The 11,421-nt window shown below is 47.6% G+C and overlaps 1 protein-coding gene across 1 annotated transcript; it reads left to right on the top strand.

Annotated features, from left to right (window-relative positions):
- Positions 1–1,081: 1,081 nt before the first annotated feature.
- Positions 1,082–11,075, top strand: MARCO (macrophage receptor with collagenous structure; the record flags this gene model as incomplete). Its single annotated transcript, XM_082311483.1, has 15 exons — positions 1,082–1,196; positions 2,270–2,371; positions 2,760–2,990; positions 3,409–3,444; positions 4,657–4,701; positions 5,068–5,166; positions 6,337–6,435; positions 6,559–6,603; positions 7,169–7,267; positions 7,363–7,416; positions 8,461–8,505; positions 8,654–8,761; positions 10,034–10,075; positions 10,420–10,596; positions 10,945–11,075. The coding sequence occupies 15 exons, from the start codon at positions 1,082–1,084 to the stop codon at positions 11,073–11,075; spliced, it is 1,428 nt and encodes a 475-aa protein (XP_082167609.1).
- Between the last annotated feature and the right edge of the window lie 346 nt (positions 11,076–11,421).

Here is an 11,421-nt window from a genome sequence, read left to right as displayed (position 1 = left end):
TATGTCAGGCGCAGAACAAAGGGCTTCATTCTGCACTGGGCTGTCAGGGTGTGGATTTCCAGCTCATGTCTACCTGAAGCCTACGCCACACTTTCTTCCATGGCCAAGCAAAGTGGCGAGGACCCAGCAGCCCCGCGGATGAGCATGGACCCACAGCTCAGGAGGAGACCGTGTGATGGGGACTGCCCTGCGCCTCGGAGAGGGCAGCACGTGCCGGTGGCAGCGTGGGTGTGGAGGGCTCTGCCCAGCACCTACCGACGGCTCTCACCTGCGGGCTTGGGTGAGTCGCTTCGCTTTGCAAAGTCAAAATCAACCTCAGCACAGATGGAGATGCCAAAGTGCCAAATGCCATGGCGAGGTCTGCAGGGGTGAGTTTTACAGGATGTGAGCAAAGAAGTGGTGAGGCGGTAGGAATTGTGTCCGTGGGTGTGGAAAATGGGTCAGGGAGGAAGCAGGAGCTGGAGAGAGCCTCAGCAAGGAGGCTGCAAGTGTCTCTTCTCCATTACATCCCAAACCCTTTTGGGCTTCCGTGTCCCCCATCCCACCATCATTTGCTTGTCTTTACAGCTCCTCCTGATTCTTTCCCTCCTTGCACTTCAGTCATGCACCATCACTAAGTTGTCACCTTGGTGCAAGTTAATGTGTTTTTCACTACCATGCAGTTCTTCACCTCTCCTCCCAGCAGATGGATCTCCAAGCTGAAGTTGCACCTGGGATCTTCTTGGCTGCGTGAGGAGGTTTACTTGTGTCAGGAGCAAAATGCCCACCTCACGCCCAACTCTGCTAAAGCGCAGAGATGTTGAATAACTCAGGGTTGAACCTCTTGCAGGATCCTGCCTGAGGCTCCGTGGACACGGTGTCCCCAAGTGAGCACACAAGAGCAGCTGAACCTCTTAGCTGCGGGATTTTTTGAGGAACTGTTCAAATTACCACATCAGAGTTCTCACAAGTCTATAAAAACTGAGCAGATAGGAAAAGCATATCAGAAAGCATATCAAACCAGGAGGCAGATAGGCGGTCCCTTCGGTTCTTCATTGTCCATAATCTGACAAGATTTTAGGTTACCAACAAGAAATTTGTCATGAAAATTAAAGACACATACGGGGAAGAAGGAAATTTGAGTGATATGAGCACTTTCGGCATTTCAGACAAGATTGGGTTTGCCTCAGCTGCTACCACAACATTTCAGATAAGTGGTAAGGTTTCTTTTTATGAAATGGATTGATATGGATTTTACCTGGTCTATGAAGAAAGCAATACATAAAAATGAAATGTCGTATTTATACTGCATATTACATGCTTTTTACAGTGCTTTTGCTACTAAATTAACTGACCATTTAAAAAGAGAAGTATGTGAAAGTGTCCTTTCTAGCCAAAAGCTGATGGTGAGCATCAGAAAAAATTAATTCTTTTCCTGTTTTAGAAATGCCTAATTTCACTGAGTAAAACTTTTATGTCTTAATAGTTAAGATACTGAAATCACCAGATCCAATAAAAAATGTAAGTTTATTAATTTTTAGCTGAATATAAATAATTATTTTTTAGCTGACTAAACCATTCTGTTGTAAAACTAATTAAATCATTGTCCTCTTTTAAAACTAAGACTTTTAACTCCTGATTACATTGCTTTGAAAAAAACTCAATTAAGGGTAACTTACTGAATGTCTGAAGTAGTTATTAATGCTTCTGAAATACTTTTTTCTCCCTAAGGGCCAACATTTGACAAAGAAGTTTATTTCTTTTACACTTGCTGATGACAATTTGTTTTAAATGTTATGACTTGTTTTCATTTGTTCTGCAGTTCAGTTTATTATTGATTTTTCATGTCTTTCGATGTGTATATGCATCACTGTTGGAATCGCATGTATGCAGTGCTCTGGATGGAGAGGGCATGTGCTTTGAGCAACCCTCTTTGAATGGCAGCCTGGGACAACTAAAAGCAACGGAAACAGGGAGTTTATTGATGCAGAAAGGGGAAAACTACCCCATTCATACTGTTATAGGCTGGATTAAGTCTTGATGGAAGTGAGCAGGTTAAATTGGCTAAGGAAAAGACAGCCAAGGGAACTGCAGTGCAAAGCCTGGGTGAGAGGAAGGCAGCCTGCCTTGCCTGCAGGACCTGGCAGTCTCGCAGAGGGACCTTGCTGCTCCCCATCGCTGGAAAGCACTGCTAATTTATTGTGGCCAATTCTGAAATGGCTGGAAGCAAGCAGAGTTCGTAGCGGGAGAGATGTGAGAAGATATCTACCCTACTTCTGTTGGTTTTCAGAGCCTCAAATCCAAAGAAAGCCATCCACGTGCTGTGCTTGGACGGCCCTCGGCGTCTACCTGCTGCTGCTGACAGCTGGCCAGGGGCTGCTGGCGTACAAAGGTAATGCTGCAACCTTACTGCAGGCTTGACACCAAAAGATAGGTTTGCTGGGTGCTCTCGGGGGGCACAGGCGAGCAGGGATGAGCACACAGATAGGAAACCTCTGAGGGAGTGCAGACGCTCCTCCGCACACCGCAAGTCAAAGCAGCCGCTGCAGGAAACCATTCCCCCACCCCGTATATGTGCTTTGCATTTGCAAAAGCACTCCTGGTTGCACTCCTGGCTGAAGCAAGGACCAGCAGATGAAAACCACCTCCCTGGGTCAAACAGTGGTGGTGTGTAACCCTGGGTGTCCTCCACGGGTGCTGAGGAGATGCTCTGCCGAATAGGCATTTCCCAGCTGGATCAGGCAGGGAATATTCACTGCATGGGCCGTTTGTTTCCTCAGTGTTTAAGATGGAGAGAGAGATCTTGAAATTTCAAGAACAAAATACCTCCTATACAGAAGAGATTCTGGAAAGCTCCTTTGCCGACAAACTGCTTTCAGGGAGAAACATTATAAAGAATCATATGGGACGTGAAGAAAACTGGAGGAGAATTTTAGAAGAGGAAATCACAATAATTAAAAGCAACAATGCAAACCTGATGATGAGGATGAACAACATCACCCTGATTGCAGGTATGGCTCCGTTTCTCCATGCTGGCTGTACAGTGGGGAGAGCTGGTTCCTCTGCACCACTGGCAATGCTGGGCCAAAAACCTAGTTCAGATGAACAAACAACTAGGTCAAGATTTTGGCACCAGTTAGCGATGCCTCAGTGCCCAGGGTTGGACACTGGCTCCAGACACCCTGGCTGGGGAGCTGGACACACCTGGAGAAGCTGGAGCACAGCCCTGTGCAGCCCCCCTGGATCCGACCGCAGCTGCACACGCGGCTCCAGGCTGCTCTCCCCTCCCATAATTTGTAGACTTGGGCTCTGGGTGACCTCTGAAAGGGCGGTGTCTTCAGCTTCGGCCTCAAGCCTATCAACCCCATACTGGTATGTTCTTCACCGAGTGCTTCCTACTGAAAAATATCCATTAAATATTTATTTCAGGGCCTCCTGGAAGCAAAGGAGATCGTGGTCCACCAGGTATGTTGGTAAATGAGCCGTGAGCAACTTTTCCTCTTTCTCTTTTTTTCCCCTAAGAGACCTGAAGTGAGGATTTGGGATTTCAGTCTCTAGACCCATACCCTACCCAATGTGCAGACACTCAGTGCCCTGGCCATGAGGAGACCTGCTGCACCTTTTGGCTGATCCCCCAGGAGCCTCGGCTTGCCCGAGTGCTCCCGCAGAGCTCAGTGACCACCATGGAGCAGCATTTTGGCTCTGCCTCCTCACTGCTACCCCACCAGAAAAGCTCAGGGGTGATGGAGGAACTGTACCCGGACATTATCTGCAATAACCGTCCCAAATCTCCACGTGAAACAAGAGAGGACCTGTGAGGGGGTTTACATGCGTCCCACGACCAGTGGATAGCTGGACTTTCTGCCTGAGATATAGTAAGTCCTGCTGTCCAGCTCACTCTAACACAACTCAAGAAGACGTCCCCAACCCCTGCTCTATAGAGCCCCAGCTGAACAACATGTGTAACAGTGACAGATTTGGGACCTTGCCCACTCTGTCCCTGGGGAAAGGACTGCACAGACTCAGGAATGAGCTGGGTGCAAGTGCTCCCCTCCACAGCCACACACAAGCTGCTGCCCTGGGTACCTGGGCGTTTTGGGTAGAACTACACCAGCAAGTCCTGATCTAATATTGGCTCCACTTCGAGCAATATTGAGGTTGGACTAGGCAATGTCAAGAGAAACCAGAGTTTCTGTGATCCTATGATGATGATCTGAGATGAAACCCTTGTTAGGTCAGGTCTGTAACTCATCCATCCCTAGTTCTTGGCTACACTGATGAGCTTTTCTGCAGAAAAAAAAATTAATACATTTTTAAAAAATCATGTTTTCATATCTTCCTGGCTGCACTTACAACATTGAAACAGCACCTCCCGCCAAGCACCGTTATTATACATCAGAGCCCAATAGTTCAGTGCATTTTCAGGAAAGATCTCCCCAAAGGTCCCCATGAGCTGGGCTTGGCTGGAAGACAGCTGGCCGCTGCCCAGCCATGCACTCAGCTGAGCTCCACGGACTTTACTCAAGCGGTTGTGGTGGTCCCTGCCAGCTGAAGATTGGCCTCACTGGTGACTGAAGGCGCATGCACAAAGGATGATTAAAAAATTCATCTCTTCTTCTTAGCCATTACCGTGGATAGATGATGTGTGTCAGCTGATATATGTATTTTACATCTCAGGGCTACAGGGAACACCGGGGACAAAGGGAGACCGAGGAATCCAAGGTAAGGCTTTTCTGACACCTGAATTACTTCTGTGGATGAACATAAAGTGGCTTTATGGATGATTTTATGGGCAATCTTGTCCTCAGCCAAAGTATAAGTCAGTAGGAATGTCATTGGAGTTGAAGGAAATAAGCCTATGCAAAACTGATGTGAACAAAAGCAAAACTTATCTGGAAAAAATCTTATTTTAAAAGTCAACATGCACCGGTCACAGTGGGCCAGTTCCCCACTGCCACCAGCACCACTCTCAAGTACCCGGAGAGCGAGGTTTGGCTCATGCCCGCAGTTGAGCCGCGTGGCCTGCTGCTGACGTTCACTAGACACGACACCCGATGAAGTATCAGAAAAGTGGTGTTGTCCTTGCAGGCTTCCAAGGACCGCAGGGTGTGAAGGGGAGCAAAGGAGATTCTGGTCCTGCTGGCCCAAGTGGTGAACGAGGAGTGAAAGGAGACATGGGGTTTCCAGGTAAGACTTCTTCTCTATCTCAACATTTTTAAGATTCTCCCATATATTCCTGTTTAAACCCATTCTACTTAAAACACCAGAAGAAGCCTTCATAGGTCTGATATTTCATAAAAATCCAGGCAGCCCTGAGTGTGGCTTGCCAGTCAGTAAGGGTGCTGGATGAACAGGACACTTGACCTGATCTGAAGGGATTTCATTTCGTGTCATGCTCCAGCAAAGCTCTTAAAGGAGGGCTGGGGGAAAGGGATGTGAAAAATGTTGACTCTGCACCATGGAAGTCTCTTTATAGAGTGACCTTTGTTTAATGAAAGCCACAGGTATTCAATTATCAGTCTATCCCAGATTAAAGCAGCAATGTTTGCAGTAGGATTTTCAAGATATAAAATAATACAATATAATTTATATGCACAAGCATGTGGATGTTAGCCCTCACTTTAGTAAAACCTATTTCTGAGAACTTTATATCTGATATAAGCTTGACTTTTATACACCTTAAGTAGAAGAGTTATGCACCATGTTTCTCCCCTGTAACATGCATTAGTGGACATCTCCTGGATAGCTGTTATTCAGAGGTCTCACGTGGGCTGCATCCAGAGAGGAAAGGCTGAAGGCAGGATAGCAAAAGAAAGCAGAAGACGTGTGTGGTGCAGAGCAGGGAGGGACAGTTGGACAGGTTGATGAGAGCTTCCTCAGATCTTCCATCTGATCACCTGTTCGGAGAAGAGAAGGCTAAGGGGAGATGTGGCAATTCCCTGGAAGCACAGGAGAGGAATACATTCTCCTGCATCTCCACTGTGGCTAGGAGAAGGGAAGGGTTCAGACTGCAATAAAGGGAATTTAACTAGAGAAGAAAAAAAGTAGTGGGGATAGTTTGGGGAATAGACTGGGGAGGTGTTGTGGCACCACTGCAAGTCTTCAACAGCAGGTCAGACAAACATCTGGCCAGACAGTCTGGCAGAGCCGGAGGTGGCTCAGATGGACTCTTGAGGTGCCATCCAGCCCTGTCCTCCTACAGCTTTATGGGAATGCCGCTGAATGGTGAATTCAGGTGTGAGGCCGAACTCTGCTACTGGTGCAGCTAGACGGAGGTGTTCCACTGGCTGCAGAGACAATTAATCTGTTTTTTTTTAATTTATACACGTGTGCTGTGCTGTTTGATACGTCTCCAAGGACAGAAAGGCGAAATGGGCAAGAAGGGAGACCCTGGGCCCCATGGACCCATGGGTCCTCAGGGACAGCAGGGAGTCCCAGGACTGCCAGGTTTGAAAGGTAAGTGCGTGCAGAGGACTCAGCACAACCCGCCATCAGCACATGCGTGCCATGGTGGAGCACTGCCCTAGTTGAAACATTTGGCTAAGCCTCGTTAGCACTGATGCTAGGATGTTGTTACAGGTAGCACAGGGGAGCCTGGACATCCTGGGCAGAAAGGAGATGCAGGTAAGCAGTACAGAATGTGCAGTTTCTTCTAGAAATATGAGAGTGATCTCTTTTAGATGGTGCTTCATGTCAAGGAAAAGTGCAACCAGGCTAGATCCCAGCATGGGTAAGAGAAGATGATAATTAGATGAAGGAACCATGCCAATGTTGTGCAAACCCATCCCGCAGCCTCGGCTGTCTCATCTGGACCCCACTCACTGTGCAGGAGAATGGGAGAGAAAGAAGGGTCTTGTACCGTGGAGGGCCATGTCCTCCTTCCTGATGTGTGCACACACAAGGGCAGAAATTGGCTGCTCTTTTAGGAAAACACTAGTGCCTCTCAAGGCTGACAGTCTGCAAGGACCTGGGTCCATGCAGCCTTTCACTCCAGACTATCACTCACTGCACCGCTAAGATTAGCGCTGCCAGGGGAAGACTGCAATTCGGAGAGACCCAGCGTTTGTTTTGCCTTCATAGGGTCAACTCAATCTGCACAGTGCAGGGGCTGGTGATTGAACTATCTTTCTTTTTTATCCTTCGTATGTTGTGTGTCATCTCACATGTGCTGCTTTTGCTCAACCTCAAGGTGTAATCGGACAACGTGGACCTGTGGGAATTCCTGGCCTTGATGGCAAACCTGGTCAGAAAGGGGAGAAGGGTGACCCCGGGCCCAGTGGAAGTCAAGGTACAACACTGCTTAGACCTATAGCTCACTGACCTCCTACTCTGGCCTCGCTTTGTGTGATGGCTTCGCCCTTACCGATTTGTTTTTAATTTTAGGAATACCAGGCATTGCAGGACTCAAAGGTGAAAAGGGAGACACTGGAGTAACAGGTAAAGGAGAATGAAACAGGTTTGGGGTCAACAACACGCATCATGCAGACTCTGGAAAGGGATCTGCAACAGCAAGAAGGAGATTTGTTGAATCTTGTTCTTGGAGCCCCAGTGCATCGCAGGATGCCGTGGTGGGCCTGGGCCTCCGCCAGACTCCCAGGGGGATTGCAGCTACTCACTGGAGGGGTTGTTTCAACCATCTGTCACATGCATGAGGAGGTGATGTCGCCTGCATTTTTGCATAAATACAAAACACACAAACAAAGCAGCAGTTTAAGATGAACCAAACAACAACCTCCCTACCCTGGAGCTAAAGACAAATTTTACTGGCTTGTAAATCTGATGGGGAAGGGTATTCACTAGCAAGTATCTGTCCTGGCCTCCTCTGTAGCATTGCGGGAAGAAGTATCTTCAGAGGCCAACTTAGAGCACATAACCTAGGCCTTTTCTTTGACCTTCCGTCTGAAGAAGGCTAACTCTCTGTCCCAGGCACCCAAACAATAGAGTGACATTCTGCAGTACAAGCATGTATTTCTCTTGAATCAACCTTTTTAACCCTTAATTTATATAGTGCATGCAACCTTCCATCTCCATCAGGAGGTGACAAAGGTCCAAGTGCTGCACCCTTCTTCATTCATTGATACCTAGGTGATAGGGATGGGAGTCACCTGGCCCAACATTACGTGCTTGCATATGTCTGATGCATCTAAATTTACATGTCTAGGCTCTCTGTATGGTCAGTGAAGACCCACCTGGAGGGAGGGTCTCTATCCCATCAGTGGAGTTTAGGATATGAAATAAATGACCAGAAGTTGATCTGCTTCAGGAGAAGATGATTCTCCACTGCTTGTATTTTCTTTATTGATGAGGTCTGCACTGAGTATAATGGGAAATAAGACACCCATTTCAGAAATAGATACTTATAGTGTAGACAGCTAAACTAGATGGCTTGAAAACCATCATAAATACTAGCTTGCATAAGCTTTTATAAATGTATAAATATCCATCTTATAAATTTTTCTTTGTTTGTTTTGATGATCTTAGGTCTTCCAGGCCAAAAGGGAACAAAGGGAGAACAGGGCCTGCCAGGTAAACACTTGTTTGTCAGTATGACTTCTTCTAATGATGCAAAGCCCTTTAAATGACACGTTCCACTTCCCTGCGTCAATGTGAAATGCTCGTCATGTTCTTTCCTTGGGAAGGGACAAAGGCAATGACTTTCTTGCTTTCCACCCAGGCAGCCCAGGCCTAACTGGTCAAAAAGGAAGCAAGGGTGATTATGGCAGTCAGGGTCCAAAAGGACAACCAGGAGTAAAAGGAGACAAGGGAGACCGTGGATTCTCTGGTAAGGCTGTTTGCCACGGGGTCTGTGGAGCTGATGGTGCATTTGATTTTGGGACTGTACATCACAGACTGGCACAAGCTGCTCTGGGGCATGTTTACAGAGCTCGTCTGGAGGAACTCAACAGATGATAGATCAGTCTTCCCAGAAGATGAATGGGCAGAGTATCACATTTGCACCTTGGGAGGTGTGCTAAAAGACATGCAAGTAAACAGATGCATTAGATTTTCTCAAATCCCTAATCTCACAGAAGACTGGAACAATGTATGTTCCTCTTTGCTGTGTACAGAGACATCTTGCAGCACACCACGCCTCCGGGATAAATCCCACGTAAACATGGCAGTCAGGAGCACAGAATCGGAAACACCAGGGCTGTTTAACTATTCCTCACTAATTGTAGGGCAAAAAAATAGTTCAAAAGGGCCAACGCTACAGCTACTCCCCATCCTTACCCCCTCCCTTTCAATCATGGAATGCTTCCAAAAACCCTAAGACCTGTAGTAAAAAACCACCCAAAACAGTTATTACAACAGGCCACGGGAAGCGAACAGGGCTCCAGATGCTTTTTATTTTAATTGTTCACACTGAACAGTACAGGAGTCCTCAGAAATAAAATAAATTGGAGCCTACGTGGGGCTCCTCCGTGCACTTCTCTTCGGGAGCTTTGCCTCTGGAGGAGGAGAAAAGCATAACTGGGGTGACCCCAGGTTAGGGACTGCCCTCCGGGTGGGTCTCGGCTCCTGGTCTGCAGAAGGAGATGGCAATGTGTGCTTTGTGGAGGTAGTTTTTGGGGGAAGAGCTCGTCATGTTTTCTCAAGCACCTCTGCTCTCAAGACCAGGATGCTGCACAGAAATATGGAGGACTGTTAGGAGTGACTTTCTGCTGTCCCATGGCAGCACCTAAAGAGCAAATCCCATGATGTAGATCTTCCTGCAAATACTTTGGGAGATACCATGCCTGCTTCTGGAGAGCCCAAAGGCTATCAGAGACGTCATTTTATAGGTAGTAGTGGGAATAAGATACATTTCCCACGCGGGAGCGGATGGGATTTTGCAAGTGGCCCTTTTCTTGGGTCACATGTTAGGAAGACTTTGCTGTATGTTATCCTACTTTTCTTGCCACATTTCTTTTATGTACCCTTAGTCACTTCAGAGGGTCCATTCCACAAAGGGACAGAGCCCTCGTCTCTGACTCACCCAATTATTCAGAAGTTAATAACTGGATTTTCCCCCAAACAGCTGCCAAATACTTGCTTGTTTTTTAATTTGGAACAGGTTCCCCAGGAACGAAAGGGAGCAAAGGTGAAAAGGGAGAAGGTACTGGACTTTTATTTCTTCTTCTCTCACTTGCTTTCTGGCATTGAAGCTATCTGAGATCAGGACCAAGGTGTCCCCTGTGTACACCGGTTAACTCACAGCACAGCTACCAGAACCGAGGGGTCCGTGTGCTGAGCTACAGCCTGGTGTCTTCAGACCCAGGAGAGGACCCTGAATTTTTTGGATTTGAGCTACCAGTAACTTCTGGTCCCACCCTAGCTACAGCCACGGAGATGGGAACATTCGTCTGGTTTGGGTGGTCACTGCTTCTATCTTTCAGTGTGCTTTTTTTCCTCATGCCCGTATGACTAGTAGAGTTATTTTCTTCTCCTCTGAACTGTCAGGCAACTTCAACCATTTTATACGAATTGCGGAAGGGGGCAGGAGGGGCCGTGTGGAAATCTTTCACCAGGGGTCCTGGGGAACAATATGTGACGATGGCTGGGGCATCCAAGATGCCACTGTGGTCTGCCGAATGTTGGGATACAGCCTTGCGGTCTCTGCCTTCACAGCAACAGCAGGTGAGTCCACAACAGCCTTCCACCTCCCCAGGCCGGGCCTCAGTCAGGGGGTGCATTACCCACCTGGCAGGGGAGGTTGTGCACACCCAGAAAGCACCGCAGCAAGGTCCTCTACGCAAGCAGCAGGAGAGCAAAGAGGATCTCCTCAAAGGGGCAGTTCATTCCCCTTGGGATGAGGGACCTGCACGTCAAGTACTGCTTGAACTGTGCCCACAGGCTTGATTTCCAACAAGCCAACTGTGCAGCCCAGCACATGCCTGCTATCCACAGGCGTCTCTTTAGAAAAAAATGCATATTCTTCTTTCTTTTTTCCAATTGTTGTTTGTTTGTTTAATTCATCTTCCAAAGGTACTGGACGAATTTGGCTTGATGACGTGAACTGCAGAGGGACGGAACGTTCAATTTTTGACTGTTCAAAGCCTGACTGGGGTGTGAACAACTGCTCCCACAGCGAGGACGCTGGGGTGGAGTGCATCTGAAGTGCCCTGGGAGCTGCTACCCACCTCCACTCTCTGCAGGGCTCTTGTTCATAATGCAAACCCAATTTCGTCAGGCTGTGCTTATAATCTCTTTACCAGGTCATAAAAATATTGACAGAAAAAGTTGAGTTTTCCCTAAATCGATAACAGTTGCAAGACCCACAGGTAACCTGAAACGTCCCAGCTGTCACGAAACAACCAGAGCTCAGGCATGTGAGCCAGTTCACAGCTTTCCCAGCTACCTGACATCAACTTATCTGCAGTAGCTCACACACGTGTGACCTCCAAGTCCACAGGGGAGGAGAGCTGGTCCCCTTTAGCTTAGAGCCGTAAGAGAGAGCAGGAT

This window comes from Platalea leucorodia, assembly GCF_965183815.1.
Source record: "Platalea leucorodia genome assembly, chromosome: 5".
NCBI classification, from domain to species: Eukaryota; Metazoa; Chordata; class Aves; order Pelecaniformes; family Threskiornithidae; genus Platalea; species Platalea leucorodia.
Note: the sequence above shows the minus strand (reverse complement) of the source record. Positions and strands in the feature narration are given on the sequence as shown.